Below are 18,114 nucleotides of genomic sequence, written 5' to 3' on the forward strand. Positions count from 1 at the left end.
CCAGTTTCAGCTATTGTTCTTAACAGTTTGAACAACATTTTCTTGTCGGGCCTACGACGTTAAACAGTCTTAAAATAATTAAATGGTTAGTTCTATCTAATTGTTTACAAAATTTAATACGTATGATTTATGATTTGTTTTATTTATAAATTTGGGACGCTTGCAAGAATCGGTGGTTTCGCCCGCTACAAACTACCGTAAGCTAAGAAAGTTTTGTAATCTAGTCCATCAGGGGACTGACGGACTTTGCTAGACAAATAACCTCCAAAACCACTGGACCGATTGTTGTCAAATTTTATATATGTTTTATGAATATTACTTAGATGGTAAAACGCTAACCAAACTTTGTCTAATCATCCCCACCAATAAAGTGATGATGTCCCCTCAAAACTGTACATAGTTTACTAATAGTTTATTTAAGTAATCCACCGGACAAAACTGGATTTGATTTACTGTACCGTACTTTATGGACGAGGGAAATTCTGTCGAAATAATCGAAATAATCTCCGACAATTTTTTTTCTTTATGTAGCTCGGTTAACAGCCACAAAATATTACACGTTAGTATGACTTGTTGTTAATTGCTGACGTAACTAATGTTGTCGATTTTTTTTAGAATAACAAAATAGATTGTTTTTCGAAATAAATCATAACTTTTCTTTTAGGTCTTTTTTCAAAAATGTTACTTGTGTTAGGATAGTTGCAATAGGTCTGTAATTATTTATCCTTTTATAACCTTCTTTTCCAAAAATAGAGATTAGTTGTGTCTCTTGCAGAACATTGGGGTAGGTACTTTTGAGAATCCACTAGTTCAAAAAATAAGTTAGGGGATAAACAAAGTATGAGATGATTTGTACATTTAATAGCACTCAAATGTGACATGGTGACATTTATTGTCAATCTTTTTGTGACCTTCCCCGTGTTCATTTGGATAGTTAAAACCCCCTACGGAAAACCATGGATACAAAGCCTTGTCATTCTTGTTTTTATTTTCTCAGCTACAATGAAAAATGTTCCTCTTGGTATGCCGCAAAAAATATATATATATAGTGTGTACGAAGGTGAAGGTTATGTGAAATTTACTATAGAGTAAAATCTAAGCCAATTAAATTAATTAATTATAATAATTATTATTATTAATAGGTTTATTAAAATGTTGCTACATAGTCCAGGATATAAAATATACACGTGGACATACATAACGCTATAATGATAATAACAGCAATAAATTTATTAAATTTATTTCTATGTTGGAACTATTTTCTCCAAAGTATTATTCAAAATGTCATAATGTGTTTACTGGGTTCTTACTGCCGACTTCTGTTCCTATGACATCGACGACTTTTGAATAAAGAATGATAAGCCATACCCAGATGCCAAATGTCGACCATAAGAGCTATGTTGCGAATTACATTTACAATTCTACTTAATTTACTTAACTTCTCTCTTCGTCCCTACACTAATAGACTCATAAATGATGCATATAAAAAATATGTCTTAAATTTTGAGAATAGTATCCAAGGTGAACCTAAACGGTTCTGGGGATTTACCCAAAGTAGGAGAGGTACATCAGGGATTCCTGGTACTATGTACTACGACAATCGCGTCCTAGACAGTCCAGATCTTATTGTGTATGCATATGCTCAATATTTCAATTCCGTTTACGTTTCCTTTGATAGTAAAGCCCAAGGGGGTGAGCACAACTTCAGCATGTCTAACTGTGTTACTCTTACACAAATTTCAGAAAAGGATGTTAGTGAAGCGCTAAGAAACTCCAAGAACTCTCTTACTATAGGTCCTGATGGCATTCCCGGCTTCCTATTGAAGGACTGTGCCTCTCTTTTCGTTCAACCTATAACCTAACCTAACACTTAAGACATCCACATTTCCAACTATCTGGAAAACTGCAATTATCTCCCTGGTTTTTAAAAAAGGTGATATAGCTGATGTAAGGAACTATAGGTTCATCTCCCTAATGCGTAACTTTGCAAAATCATTCGAAAAAATTGTGTATAAATATATTTATGCTAGTGTAAAAATGTATATAAGTCCTTCGCAGCATGGCTTCATTAAGAGGCGTTCCACAATTACGAATCTGACTTGCTTCAGTCAATTTACATGTGAGCCAATTGATGCTAAACAGCAAGTCGACGCCATTTATTTTGATTTTCACAAGGTGTTTGATCAGATTGATCACTACCTACTTTTAGATAAATTAAAGAATTTTGGATTCTCCAGATCTTTACTCCATTTATTCTGGTCATACTTGATTAACACAGAGCAGTAAGTCAGTTATCGCTGCTACAAGTCCAAGAAAATTTCACTCACGTCTGGTGTTCCTCAGGGTTCGACTTTGGGACCGCTGTTATTCTAGTTGTTTATCAACGACATCACTAACATTGTCTCAGCTGAAAACCTGTTATTTGCAGACGATCATAGGATTTTTAAAATTATAACATCTATCTCAGATTGCATTGCCCTTCAATGAGATCTTGACAATATATATCAGTGGTGTATGGATAATCGTTTGTATTTAAATTTTTCGAAGTGTTTGGTTGTAACCTTTATTAGAAAATTATCGCCTACTAATTTTCAGTACAATATAAATGGTGCAATACAACGAAAAGATTTCGTTTTGGATCTTGGTATAACTTTCGATACCGCATTGATATTTATTTCTCATATTGAAAGTATGGTTACTAAGGCGCATAAAGCTTATGGGTTTGTCTACAGGAACAGCAACGAATTCATACAGATGCGTACTTTAAAAACATTATATTTTGCGTTTGTCAGATCCAGATTGGAGTATGGATCAATTGTGTGGCATCCATTATATGAAGTCCATGTTAAAAATATACAATCAATTCAACGAATGTTCTTGAAGTTTCTGTCATTCCGGGAAGATGGAGCATATCAGGTAAGAGATTGTGATCAGACTCATTTGTTAAATAGATTCAACCTTAACTCTCTTAATACAAGGAGAATCATTTTTGGAGTGAGATTTTTATTAAATCTGGTAAACTATGAAATTGAGTGCACATAGTTACTTAGTAAATTAAAGTGTTTGGTGTCTAGGTATAATATTCTAATATTCTAATATGTGCTTATTATTGTCCGCATTGTAGAAGTAATTTGCTGGTGAAAGCCCCACTAATCTCTATGTGTAGGATATATAATAAATTATCAAAAGTGTGTGGCTTTAATGATAAATTTCAAAATATTATCAACAATATTCTAAATGAATATGGAATATAATTTAATAATTAATTTAATTAACTTAGTTGTTTCTGCTACGATGTATTTCTTCTTTATTTTTTTCTCCTCTTATTTTTATTTTTATTTTTATCTTATTTAGGTCTGTAATTTCTTTCATTTCTTTTTATTTGATTCCGGTGTTCAAGTTAAACAAAATATCTAATCGATATCGTCTAATCTGAGTACTCTAAAGTCTGGGTATTTACTTGTTATACTTTCCCTGTTAAGTATATTATCTTTAATAATAATAATATCTTTTGCTGATATTGTTTTCTTCCACTTGTAATAATAATTCATTATTACAGGAAAATTGGAAGAAAAATTTCGCAAATCAAGTCAGCACTAACCGAAGAAAGAAACACAAAGGGGAAGGGTAGTAATGATAGGACAAATAAAGACTTTAGGCAGATTTTGTACATAATAGGGGAATGGGAAAGAAGAATGGGGAAGATAAACGTGGTTTAAAATTACTCTTTTGGAATATTGCGGGTCTGAAAAAGAAAGATAATTTATTTTGGGACTACGTGAAAAATTTTGATTTTGTGGGACTAACAGAAACATGGATACTAGAGAGAGACTGGAACAAACTGAAAGACGTGTTGCCAAAGGAATTTCAGTGGAAATTGCAAGGGGCAAAAAAAGAAAAACGCAAGGGTAGAGCAAAAGGTGGAATCATAACAGGAGTGAAGAAAGATATAAAAGAAATAGAAGAGGGGGTGATAGAAATGGAAGGCATGGTTGAAAGAAAACTGACTGTAAATAAAAAAAGATGGAGAGAAGAAATAGTAGAGGAATGAGAAAGACGAAGCAAGAAATACAAGAAAAAATAAAAAGAGTCCGAAGAAGAATTTCTATTGTTGGGAGGGGACTTTAATGCTAGAATAGGGAACAAAAGCAGGGAAGACGACGGGGAAAACACACGAAAATCGAAAGATAAAATAGAAAACAAAGACGGAAAATTGCTATGGGAATTAATTGAATAAAGAGGTTGGGAAGTCTTAAATGGGGTGAAGGAAGGGGACGAGGAGGGGAAATTTACCTGGATAGGTAAAAGAGGGGATTCGGTAATAGACTACGGAATAGTAAACGGATTAGCAGAAGAAGAGGTAGAAACATTCAAAATAGGAGAAAGAGTGGACTCTGATCACATGCCACTAGAAGTAAAATTGAGGGGCATAAGTAGAAGGAGCGAATGCTTAAGTAAGGAAGTAGGAACAGAGAAGAAGATATGGGTATGGAATGAAAAAGGAATTGAGCATTATAAAAAAAAATGTTGGAAGTGGAATTTAAAGAAAAAGGAACTGAAGAGAAAATGGAAGTATTAAAAAAAGAAATTGAAAAAGCAGCCATATGAAAAGAAATTGTAACGAGAAATTTAGAAAAGAGAGAGATTTAAAAACAGAAGCAAGGAAATGTTTACGAAGGTGGAAAAAGGCGAAAGGTATAAAAGAAGAGTACTGGCAAGCAAAAAATAATTATAGAAAACGATGCAAAGAAAACAAAGAAGAGATACAGCAAGAAGAAGAAGAAAAAATTAGAGCCATAAGAACGGAGCAAGAGGCATGGCAGTATATAAATAAAGAACGGAAGAACAAAATCACGATTAGTGAAGACATACCTATAACACAGTGGAAGAAGCATGTTATGGAACTGTTGAATGGAAAGGAAGAGAGAATTGTAGCGCAAGATAGTGAAACCGGGAATGGTGGTAGAGAAAGGGAGGCTGAGATTCGAATAGAGGAAGTAGGAAAACATGTAGGAAGACGGAAAAGAGAAAAAGCACCGGGGAGGGATAGGTTGGTAAACGAAGTGTGGATATTTGGGACGGATGAGATGATTGAAAGCTTGAGCGAGTTAATGAATGATGTGTGGACGTGTAAAGGTTTTCCCCGGGAATGGAGAGTAGGGCAAATATGCCCAATTCATAAAAAGGGTTATAAAGAAAAAGTAGAGAATTATAGGGGAATAACTCTCCTAAATACGGCATATAAACTGTACGCAATGGTGTTAAATGAAAGGTTGGTGACAGAGATGAACGAAAAGAGTATATTACCGGAAAGTCAAGCGGAATTTAGAAGAGGTAGAGGGGCTATGCACAATGTGTATATCCTGCATCATCTAATAGAAAAAGAGTTGCTAAAGGAAGGAGGTCGGGTATATGCACTGTTTGTAGATCTAAGAGCCGCGTTTGATACGGTGGACAGAGAGTATTTGTGGGAAGAGGACTGAGTGAAAAGTTAATTGCAGCAGCAAGAGAGATCTATAAAGAGACAGTGACTAGTGTGAAAGTGGGACAAGTAGAAAGTGAAATGTTTTCGACGCCGAAAGGATTGACACAGGGATGCCCATTAAGTCCCAGTCTGTTTGCTTGTTACATAAGCGATATCGAGGAAATGTTTAGAGGAGTACAAGCGGGAGGAATTGTGGTGGGAAGAGAAAAGGTATGGTGTTTGGCATTTGCAGATGATTTGGTAATATTGGCGAAGGATGAATGTGGAATGAATGAGAAGAAAAAAAATCTGCAAAGATACTTTAAAAGAAAGAAACTGGAGGTAGGTAAATGTAGAAAAAACAAAAATGATGGTGTTTAGAAAAAAAGAAAGAAAAGGGGAGGAAAAAGTGTGGCGTTGGGAAGATCAAATCATAGACACAGTAAAGGAGTTTAAATATTTAGGATTTAAGTTTACGACAACTAACACGGTAAAAGCACACATGAGAGAAAGAAGGGTCAAAGCAATGCAGATAATGGGAATGGTGTGGAGTATAGGTGAGAGAATATTTGGACATGACGTATGGATGAAAATGTTTGATAGTTTAGTTAGGAGTGTATTAATGTATGGAGTGGAGATATGGGGATGGCAGGAATATGCAGAGATTGAAGCAGTACAAGAAAAATATTTGAGGTGGATGTTAGGGCTACGGAAAGAGACGCCGGGCTATATAGTAAGAGAAGAATGTAAACGAGATAAATTAAGAGTATACACTGGGAAAAGAGCTGTTAAGTATGATGAAAGGTTGAAAGAAAGAGAGGAATGTAGGATATTGTATGAATACTGGAAGGAAAAAAAAGGAAGCAGGGAAAGAACATCACAAGGGTATCAAGGATATTATGAAAGACTGGGATACGCATCGATGGAAATAGAGAGAAAGAGAGAAATGGGGGTGAGTATGAGAGAAGAGTTGTGTATGCGTGACAGAGACATAGATAAACAAGAAAGAAGAGCGAGTGTAAGTAAATCTAGGTACAATGCAGACTATAGAAAGATAATAACAGAAAAAGTACCAAAGTACCTAGACAGAGAAAGCGCGAAAGAAAAAAAAAATAATTGCGAGATTTAGGTGTGGAAATGAAGAAAGAAATAATAAGTTTTGGGTAAGCGAAGGTGAGAGAATGTGTAGGATGTGTGGAGAAGGTCGAGAGACGATAGAGCACATGCTGCATGACTGTGAGGAGAGCAAAGAAAGAGAGGAGAGTGTGACACAGATATTGAATGAAGACGGAAGAGGGGTGGAATGGACGAAAGAAATGGAGAGGACAAGAGTAAGGCGGGGGCAAGGGGGGATCGGATAAAGGAAAAAAAATGAGTTATTTGGTTTTTAAAATGTTTTATTTGGTTTTTGTTAATTATGAAAAAATTGTAGTGCAAATCAAGAACCTTTTAAGCCCGTAGGGTAAAAATAAACACTTACTACTACTACTACTACTACACAAACATTTTGCTCCATATCTAAAAAATTATCGCGCGATAGAATTTTATCTCTAATATGAAAAATATTGATATGAAAAATATTTTTTAATTTTCGTCACTACTATGCTTTAAAACTCCATGGCCTAAACATCGCGCACAGTTTACTTCTAAAAAATTTAGAACGAAAATGTTCCTGCTGTGCCTTTGCGACAAGGTAAACCTCATGATTACCGACGGTCAGTTTTCACAATAGTACAAATCGTCTAAAATATCATAATTTGGACCAATTTTAAATGATAAACTGAACATTTTTTCCATTTTTGAGTAATCTCGTAACTGATTTTCCACCTGGGCCAATGTCGGATTTAGTGCCGTAGAAAAGCTCATCAGAAAGATCTGCATACGATGCTTGTTACCTGTACCTTAACAATCCACGCATATATTATTTTAAATCATAGGGATCATCATTAAAAAAATAATAATAAAATCCTCAAAGATAAATTTTCTAATTTTTCAAATTTATATTTGTTGGACTGTACTTCAGGGACGAGGGGAGTTCTGTCGAAATAATCTTTGACCAATTTTTTTAATGGGCATAATCACACCTCCATCACAACAATGTATAAACTTTACTTCATTTTGCCACATCGACACAAGCTATAGTTAAAAAATTATTGATTTTATCACTGTTACGTTACGTAATTTTTTTTACTGTTACGCTGCTGACACATTTTGCAAGTCAAAATATGCAATTTGTTTCAAAAACAATAATTATTGCAAACTAATTTTTGTTAAGATTAAAAATAATCTGAACATAGGAATAATTATTACCAAGTTGAACCACTGGTCTACTACTTACACACTATAATTAAATTACAATATTTTTCATAACTTGGTCTCTCTTCGGAGTAGATACCTCAGTTTTGTTATTTATACCTACTATCTTCAATATACCGGTACTAGATTTCCACCCCCTGTGACGTTTGATACAAATTAGGTCTCCTGTATTTGTCAAAAAAATGACAACTCCTTCTGAAGCAATAGCCTGTGTGTATTTTATTAATTATATTTTTATTTTGAACAAATTCAGCTTAGTGCCTAAGTATATGTTGATTGAAACATTTGTCATTACTGTATTTATAGAGTAAACGCCAACATGAGGTATTGGGCGGCCGCAGGGCTCTATCTTTTCGATATGTTTCTACATATTCAGGGCAAGAAACTATAAACGTTCTCATCTTCAATGTTATCAACCGCCATCTTCACCAACTCTTCGCCGCGGCACGTCCCACTAATACCTACAATTAGTAGTACCTGCAGCAAATATCTAGCTAGGTAGAAGAGAATGTGTTTTAAGCCTTGGCCTTCGTTCTCGGCCTAAAAATTCACATTCTCATGCAACTGAAAAAAAACAACACGATTTCTCGCACTTAATACAAAAATAACTGTTTAATCTTCATTAAAAGTCAAAAACTGTTATAGTTTAATAAATTAGAAAAATAGATTTAAATTATTTTGTCTATCCTGCATTTAGAAAGAGTAATATGTTGGGCAATAAACAATAATTTTTATAATATTATTACTAGATGCAAATTAAACATAAATCGACAAATACCACTGACTTATTAGATGACGTAATTCACCGCTAGATGGTTCATTATACTTGAACCGGAATCCCCAAACAAGCTTTGAGCGATGGATGTAAATTAGTAAGAATATGTGGATAAAATCGCCAGTAGATTTTTCTCAAACAAACTGAAAACACGTCACAAAACAATGTGCTTTAAACTATTAAACACCTATATAAAAGTGGGCAAGTTGTTCGCTCTTACTCCACCTTCCATTGAAACCGAAGAAAACACCAAATTCCGTCAAATTTATCAAGTGTTTATGATTCTACTCACCATTGTTTGTGTCACGATATCTGTGTATTTCAGAGATTTCTATTTGCAATACAATCTTGCAAAAATAACAGTGTGCCTTCTTACCGATATTGTGCTGTGTATTTTTTGTTGTCGGGTAGTGTGGGACACATCTAAAGTGCCACAGTGGATTGAATTAATTAACTGCTTAAAACAAACAAGCTGCTTATTAGAAGAGACAGACAATAACAAAGAAGAACGAATACAATGGAAGTTTATAGTGCCCCAGGTTATTTTTTGGATTATCGCAATTTTTATAACCGTTTATTGGTATACCGTTTTGGGAGTGCTACAGTTAGAACAGTACGGGTTCGAAATTTTACAGAATTATGTCCAGCTGTTTTACACCTTTTATATACACACGATTATAGACATGATTCAACGGAGATACAAAGCTTTGAAGCTTCATTTCGAAAGAAAGTTAGTATCAAATGATCAAAATTTAAATCAGATGGGGCACTATGCTTGTACCTTGAAGGAGACTGTGAACATATTTAATAGTATTTATGGATGGTCTTTACTTTTATTAATCACTTTTACCACTCTTCAGTTTCTTAATTATTTAGAATACAATCTTCAAAGTCAAGAATATGGAACACAAAACGTGTCTATGACTATAATAGCAGAAGTTTTAGCTATCGTTGTGTCCTTCGTAGGTACTAATTTCTGTGTATTTTATGTTTCTAACCAGTTTGTTGTAGGTACCTACAAGTATGTTACTTCTAAAATGTGACAATGTAATGGAAGAATTTGAAAACATTGTTTTTCTTGTATCGAAGTCCAGTGCAAAACTTACAGATCCACAAATGAGGGAAGAAGTGGATAGGTTTGGTAATATTCTTGCAACAAATCTTCCTCAGTTTAGTGGAGCAAGATTTATTTTCATTGGTCGAAGTACACTCTTGGGTATATTTGGAACCGTTGCTACGTTTTTCATAGTGATTACTACGTTTGAACCCAAAGCAAGACCAAATATTATTGAAACAGCAGCGAACGTGTCCCTGTTCGGAACGTAGAGATTTTATTTTGACTTAAACTGTTATAAAATGATCATCAAACGCAAATTTATTGTAGGTGTAGGTGTTCTTACGTATGTATTAAAGATATACGCGAAGATTTACATTCTCAACTACAAAATTTTTGCCGGTTTGTTTAGTTATCAGAATGCGAAATACACACGCAACAGTTGTAAATTATATTTTTCGTTTAATCAGTAGGTACCATCCTTTGTTAATTTTATGAATCTGAGGTTGAACTCTAGTATTACAAATTTTGGTAAAAATTTTAATAATACCCTTGCCAAAAAACTGGGAGGAGTACATTTTCATGTCCCACAATTATAATATTATTGTTTTCTGAAGTTTTCCTTGTTGTTTTATACATTATTGTAGTGGTTTAATATATTAATGAATGTACTGGAATGCACATAATATGAATGAACTAATTTTATCAGCGTAACATAATCTTCCTTGGCTTTGATTAGAGCATGCACATTAATTGCATTTAAAAATAGCTTGTTATTATTTGCTTGCACATATGGATACATGTAATTGGCTTAAATACGAGTATAAATATATTTATAACATGTATAATCATCCTGTAATTTTAAAATAGTGAAAGTATTTGTAAATAATAAATGATGCACAAAAATTGTTATGTTTTAATATAAACGAAAGAAATTTATAGGTGGTGTACAACATTTTATCTGCGACTGCTTAGATAAGACACAAAACTAATAAAAATATGTACTTCTATATTTTACAAAAAATTCAAATTACATGAAAACGTTTTTCGTGACACAAATTTTATGATGATTGATGAGTGACTGGGAGAGTGTCCCTCGGATATAGAAGAAACTGCGACCAGTGTTCTATCCGCGTTATTACCAGCAAACTCAAAATTGAAGTGTGCAAAAATTTACGAACGGTATTTGAAATAGTATAATCTGTCGAAAAAGTACAAATCCTCCAGTGTCTGGGCTTTTTATTCAATGCTGAGGACGACGATATCTACGAAAAACAATGCTGACATAAGCAGACGCCAGTTGATTGCATTTTTAAAAAGGCAGTCAGTTTTACTAAGGTAAAATATGCCAAAATGTCTTCAAATTATTTTAAATATTTCATATTTTTTGCAGGTTGCATTGAAAATTGACATCACTGGAGCTTGCTGAAAAGCACTTTTTGAAAATATTGCGAGTTTTACATTTCGCAACATTTTCATCCACTCGATCTTTTAATTTTTGGATTTTTTGGATTTCCGATTTTTTGATTTCTTGATTTTTCAATTTTTCGATTTTGACAATATTTTGATCTTTCCTTCGAAAACGAAACTTCACATATTGAAAAAAAAAGGCGCCCCTACTATGCTGTAAAATTCTTTCCGAATAAAGAACTCCACGAATCCTAGAGATTTTATAAAAGAATTTTAAAAACAAAACACAAGAGGGCCCGGAGATTTTTTTATATTAAAAAAACACAAAATGCCTGCAAGACTTTCTCTTTTAAAGGCAAAAAATTGGTCTAAAGTTATTCACACAGATCTTCCCTCGCCTCTGAAGTGAAAATATATTATCAGTATATCCTTAACTTCAATTGTTTATGTTTAAACATCGAAAAAAGGCCAACTCAAAACAGAGGAAGCGTTTAGAATTATTAATTAAGTGACGACGCAGCAAAACGTTCTGAATATTATTTTGAAAATTTGTATTTCATCCTTATTAAATATAGGCGGCCGCAACATTACTGTGTTCTAAAACTTTCGAGCCCCGGCGCCCTTCACAAACCAGTGCTCGTGTATTGGTATAAAATGTGATGATCTAAAAACGAGAAGGAGAAAAATTAAAAGAAAATCGTTAAATTGAAAAATCGAAATATCAGAACACTGAACAATTAATTTCGAAAAATTGAAAAATCGAAAAATCTAAAAACGATAGGGCAAAAAATCGAAAACTTGAGAACTAGTGGCCAACCGGTCGGGTGAGCCGACTATTCGGCCGTTTTTCATCGTCGGCTGGCAGTCGGCGACTGGTCGGCTAAACAGCCGATCGGTCGGCTTTTTTTATTAAATTTAAAATTGTATATAATACAATTAAACCCGGTGTACAGAACCTCAAATATTTAATAGCGATTTAATTTTTAACCCGGCATTAAAGCACCATGTGACCGACTCTACGCCAATCAGACGTCGCTAATGGCCTTGTTAAATGCGTGATCAATTTAATCTCAGTTAAAATATTGTATAAACTGGCCCTAAATTGTATTATTCTTTATTTTTGTACTGAGTTAATACAAAAAAACAAAATGTTAAAATTATCCAAACAAATTTAACACATTTTTTGGAAAACAAAAGAACTTTAGTTATTCCTTTACTTAAAATAAAACCAATTTTTAAGGTAGTCAGAGAAATACAAAAAAAGACACACTGTCTGTCCCATTTATAAACCGATTTTAGTAAAGCCGAACAGTCGGCCGATTAGTCGGTTTTTACTGGCCGAACAATCAGGGCTAGTCGGTTAGTCGGCCAGACCTACAGTCGGTACATCCCTACTAAAAAGTAAAAATCCTAAAATTTAAAATCTGAAAAACTGAGAAATCGAAAAATGTAAGATTTAAAAAGTCGCAATATTTTGATAAATCGAATAAGTAAAAAACCAAAAACACGAATAGTCGAAAAATCGAAAAAGTTAAAAGTCAAAGTATTTAAAAGTCGCAAAATTGAAATCGATAGAAAATAAATACAACTTACTACTTGAGTGTTTAGGGAATTATGGCAACCCGCAGAGAGAAGACGGAGGAGCAGGATGACGTCTGGTTCGGTTTCGCCCTATACTAAATATGTACTTGAAAAGATCGTCGTGGTTTCCGGAGTTTTAAAAATACTGAAGTCTACAACCAAACCACAATCTAAGTAAACCTGTATTCTGCTACCGCATGTCAGGCCGTTTAATGCCGATTTCTCGTTTCAATAGATTCTGACTTTTCGAGAGGGAAGTACTGTCTAAACTCTTTAGACCATTTTTTTTTTTAAACTGCAGACTAGATATGAATATAAATATGGAAGTTGTTAATTCGGAATATAATTTGATTAAAGCGATATATCTCGTATTTTAAAAATGCAACTCCGGCAATAACGACGATGTTTTCAATGTAAAGTAACCTCATTTGACATACACCTGTTAAAACTTTTATTACTTAAGCAGCTTAAGCCAAACCACCCTTATAAGTCAAACTGGCTATTGTATTACTTAACTCAGTTCACAGCTACATTATGCCAACAATGGACAGTAATAATCTTGCGGTTTGGGTCCACAAAGCTTACAATAGCCAGTTTGATTTATAAAGGTGCTTTGGCATAAGCCGCTTAAGTCATAAAAGTTTTAACAGGGGTATGTCAAATGAAGCTTGTGTATTTAGTATAGGGCGAAACCGAACCAGACTCCAGCCTTGGTACCGACAACACTTTTGCGTCCGATAGTACTGTAAGGAGTCTTAACATAGACCTTTTTCATAGGTATTATTAATTAATTCATTTACCAATTGAATTTGATTTCGTACTTCTTCTGCTATTCTGTTTGCACCGTGGACGAGACAAGTGCAATGAATCAAATTTGGATAAAATACTTCTAACATGTCTTAATTTTAGCAACAGTTTCGATATAACGTTCATCTACAGTGGTTTTCCTGAGAGTGCCTTAGTCTGGAATGGTCCTTTTACAGTATTTTTCCAAAAATGAATTAAATGTACGATTACTTAAGTTATTTAATGGAATATTCGAGTCAAGCATAGCCTGACATAAATCGAACTTGAATATTCCCTTTTTATTTTTGGCTGTATTAGTTGATATAGTTTCTCGTATTGATGGTTAAGTTTCTTTTTTCACAATTTCTATTGTTAAGAGGCATTCCGCAGTGTTTCTTTGTGCTCGAAATCTATAAAAAAAATTGAAAACAAATAATTATTTATGTAAGAGATACCTATTATTGACATCGAATAACACGCAAAACATATTTTTTTATTTAGTTCTCTTAGACTTTAGTCTAAGCAATGAAAATATTTTTTTAAAAACTTACTGTTTTGCCGCAAGGTTCACAAAAACACCATCTCCATCTAGAACCAACTCTGGCTAGGGGAAGATATTTTTTTATTATTCGCAATATCACTGTTCTGTCGCCAGTTCGTAGACGAATGATGAATGAATTTGGAAATCGAAGAATGAAATACAAATCCATTCTAGCTTATCCATCTCTTCCAACCCCTCATTAAATAAATTTGCAGGACTATTTATATTTATAAGATCCGGCTTAGAGGCCGTTAAGTAAAGAATTTCAGTAATACGCCTAACTGGGGAAATGAAAACTTGGAAAAACCAGTCCACATTACTAGAAAAGGTCGGTACTTATTTACCTACATACTGGCAATAACCAGCTGTATTAAAATTGTATTAAAATTAAGATTTTCACCAACTACTACGAAAAATGCAGCAAAAATTTTAAAATATACATAAAAATGCACTTAACATTAAAATAGGCAATTAATGCAAAACAGTAGTCAGATATGCAGAATATGCAAAAATATGCATTTTACATATTATCGGAGCTTTAATCATTACAAATTGAGAGTAAAACACGGCATAGCTAATCACATCAGCTGATGGTATTAATACATTCAACTGCTAAAATACTGTCATTATTGTTTATAGTACCCCTAATACATAGGTAAGTGTTTTATTGTTTGTAATTTACTTAAATAAAATTTTCCACCTCTATATTTATCATTTTATTCTTGAATCTATTCTTGAAGCTCAAGATGAGTTGTGTAATGAGTTTCATTACACGGTATTACACCAGTAGTGGAATAATATTGACCACTACAAAACTCAAATAGCCGTCATAATAAGTGATTTTCAAATCGGATAAATCTTTTTAATGAATCAACAAGCTGAGAAAACAGCTTGACTCTGAACTAACTGAGGTCATTTTACTAAGTATTAATCAGTTTTATACATCAACTGCAAAAAAGAGTCGCACCTTGACTTTAAATCTAATTTTACAAGTTTGTTAAACCGTTCATTCAATTTTTTTTTTTACTTTTGTTTATTAGTTTTTACAAACTTTTTCTAACATAATACAGTTGTTGATTTCCATGCACTTATTAATTTATATTGAAACTAACTGTACACCCGCTCACTTGTTGGTTAATTGAAATCAAAAACAAAATTAAAAATACGATATTTACAACACACCCTATAACCAAATTTTCTAAAAAATACAAAAAATCATATCCCATGTATCATAGCTTGGTATGTCTGAAGCAGTTAATTGAAAAAAGCCGCAACTTGCTCAGCAATTACTTTTTCTTTCTCTTTTCTCTACGGTTATTTTGTAACCATTCTTAGGTCTTGCAACAACCTGTATGAGAAAATCCATGTCTTCTATGGACTTGTAATTTGAAGATGTAACTTTGTAGGATCTCAAAAATGTAGACAGAATTATTTTCATTGACAATAACCCATATTTATAAGCTGCAACCGAGTCAGACGAATAAAATCATAAATTGAACATCAAGTTTCCAACGTTACCTATACAGTTTCGAGCACCGTAACTAAATGGTATGTAAGAGCAAACCGGTCGCTTTTCTACCTCGTCTGGCAAAAATCTATCAGGGTCAAATTTCGCTGGATCAGGCCAAAAGTCTGGTCGTCGATGTACCATAGCGATAGGAATGATAACTTTGGTACCCGTAGGTAAAACGTATTTACCTGCAAAAACAAAATTTCTTTCGTTGTGTAGAAAAATAAACCAAGTCACCTAAGTGAACATTTTCATCTATAGATCTCATAACGAAAGGTAGGGGTGGAATTAATCTCATCGTTTCTTTGAGTACTCTATCCAAATATTGCATCTGGTGTACATCCTCCAGAGTTGGATCTCTGTCGCTGTCGCCAAATATAGCATTCAGTTCTTCATCGATTTTTGTCTAGGGTATAAATGTAAAACAACTTGACAAAAAAGAGAACAAGTTAGTACCTGCACATCTGGATTCATTCCGAGTACTAGTAAAGTGGAACTGAGTACAGCAGCTGATATTTCTGTTCCAACAAAGTACATAATTTGACTTTCTTCAAGCACGTAGTCGTGTGGTATTTCTTGGTTGCGATCTAAATTCATCATATGGGTTAAGAAACGTTTCTTTGTAGATGCATTTTCTGAAAGGAAATAAGTAAAAACAATTATATTGTTCTTGTTTGTTTGTTTTTACCATTATCGTCTTGAGTACTTTTAGATTCCATCAAATCAATCATCTGAAAATTCAATTTAGCGCCTTAAAAGTTTCAAATAGTTGCTTACCCTTTGGATGCAAGAGCAATTTTGTTTCCAAAGTGTATTTACTTCTTTCTTTAATGGAGATAAGCTCCAGAAAATATCAAAATGCAAAAGTGGGTGGAAAAAACGTCTCAACAGAATTTCTTCCATTCTTTAAATCTTTTAAGATTAGCTATATGTATTGTATAAATCGTGTCTCACCTGAAAATTCCTGCTACATACTGCTGAGTGTTAATTAAAGACGGATTTACATCTGCTAAAGTTTCTACAATAATACTAATTTATATGAGATTATTTTTTTGTGTGTAAGATTACCACAACCGGCATCGAGCGTACATTTCCAGATCGATGGAAATACATCAACGGCTTCCTTTCCACACACATCGTCAAAATTTTCAGTAAACAATTTAGCGTGTTTGGCGAACGTGTCAACGAAACTGTTGATAAGTGAAATATTAAACGTAGGATTAATATTTTTCCTATTTTGTTTCCACAATTCAACTAAAATCAAAATTTTAATCTTACAATTTCCCGCGCTTGTGCTACTAACGTGGAGCTGCTGCTAGCGATCTTCGGAAATAGCCCGTCATTAAATGATAATAGTTTCCTTTATCTAAGAACCGAGTCAATATCAATTTTATATATTCCGGTTCTGTCGTGCTCACGTACAGATAAGGTCCAACCCACGTTTTTACAATATTAGGATAGTCGGTGAAAAGATTTCTTAAAAATTTGTGAATTTCTGCAAAATTCTCTCGTAACTACTGTTGATCAAAATTTCATGTTTGAAACTTACCGAAAGCTCCTCCTGTAACTAAGTTAATATTTCCCACTAGAGGCACTGGAAATGGTCCTGGTATTTTTGAAGAATAGTAATAAAGCCATCTTCTTCTCCAGTGGTAGACAAAAAGTGCTATTAGAAAAATGACAAATATCGGAGAAAACAACCTTAAATTACTGTATAATAAGGGTTCAATTATTTTCATGTTAGTTGCTGTTTCGTACTGTTGCTAAAAATGTGATAAAATGATATTCACAGTATGCAAGTTGTTATAAATATTACAATGTTTGTAAGCGGCCTACTTACGGCGGGCTACACAGTGGAATTATTATTAACTGGTGTGTCAGTAATTGTTTGTTTTATATATTTAATACTGGGTTAATTCAGCGGTTCTCAATCTTTCGTACTCATGAATACTTACCGCTGAATTTAAACTGAATTTCAGGCTAAATTTGACCTTTTGGTAGAAGGAAACGTGAAAAACGCGTATGCATGATTAATCTCATAATTGACATTTGACAATGGTTTGACATTTTTGACAAGCAGAGTAGATTGCTTTTACGTGTTTCCTATTTTCCGAATTTAAAAAAATCAGTTGTTTTCGGAACTAACCAACAACCAAACGTTTTATTTTTAGTTCCATGAAGCTCCGATTCATTGTACATTGGACAACTTAAATTTCTTAAGAAACTTCTTTGATCACCGCATAATTAGTCAAAATACAGAAATTCCTTGGCCACCTCGGTTCTGTGATTTGACAACTTTTGATTTTTTCTTGTAGCCTCCCCATTTGGCAAGATTTACTTTGATAGATGCACCTTTTTAAAGTATTTTTTATTTTCATTAAATGATAATGCTTAAAAAAATGAGACTGAGAAGAATCTGTAATAGATCTATAATCATTTGACATTTCATGATATCTTTTTCTTTTTTTAATTGGGACTATTTGTGTTTCTTGCAGTATATTAAACTAAATGCCTTTACGAGTATACTTTATATAGTAAACTATATTATATCCTAAACTGTAAGAGAAATAGAACATTTAGATTATATTTTGTCATATCCTGTCCTCGCTTTATTGTCAATTGTTTTGTGGTCAGCCCTGTGTGCGTTTGCGTAGTTAAAACAGCCTCAGGGAACACT

The 18,114-nt window shown here is 33.5% G+C and overlaps 2 protein-coding genes across 2 annotated transcripts; one reads left to right on the forward strand and one right to left on the reverse strand.

Annotated features, from left to right (window-relative positions):
* The first annotated feature begins 8,561 nt into the window (after nucleotides 1–8,561).
* On the forward strand, nucleotides 8,562–10,410 carry LOC135138725 (uncharacterized). Its single transcript, XM_064068709.1, has 2 exons — nucleotides 8,562–9,517; nucleotides 9,567–10,410. Exons 1-2 carry the CDS (start codon nucleotides 8,720–8,722, stop codon nucleotides 9,879–9,881), a joined length of 1,113 nt encoding a protein of 370 aa, XP_063924779.1. The 5' UTR covers nucleotides 8,562–8,719; the 3' UTR covers nucleotides 9,882–10,410.
* Nucleotides 10,411–15,083: 4,673 nt separating this feature from the next.
* LOC135138719 (cytochrome P450 4C1-like) lies at nucleotides 15,084–17,356 on the reverse strand. The gene is made up of 11 exons (XM_064068702.1): nucleotides 17,254–17,356; nucleotides 16,987–17,200; nucleotides 16,741–16,932; nucleotides 16,506–16,691; nucleotides 16,392–16,455; nucleotides 16,215–16,341; nucleotides 16,126–16,168; nucleotides 15,894–16,072; nucleotides 15,675–15,843; nucleotides 15,446–15,625; nucleotides 15,084–15,388 (listed from the first exon to the last, which is right to left on the reverse strand). Exons 2-11 carry the CDS (start codon nucleotides 17,174–17,176, stop codon nucleotides 15,207–15,209), a joined length of 1,512 nt encoding a protein of 503 aa, XP_063924772.1. The 5' UTR covers nucleotides 17,177–17,200; nucleotides 17,254–17,356; the 3' UTR covers nucleotides 15,084–15,206.
* Nucleotides 17,357–18,114: the final 758 nt, after the last annotated feature.

Source organism: Zophobas morio, unplaced genomic scaffold (genome assembly GCF_036711695.1).
Source record: "Zophobas morio isolate AGI-343-1 ecotype UQ-CSIRO unplaced genomic scaffold, CSIRO_AGI_Zmor_V1 ptg000030l, whole genome shotgun sequence".
Lineage (NCBI taxonomy): Eukaryota > Metazoa > Arthropoda > Insecta > Coleoptera > Tenebrionidae > Zophobas > Zophobas morio.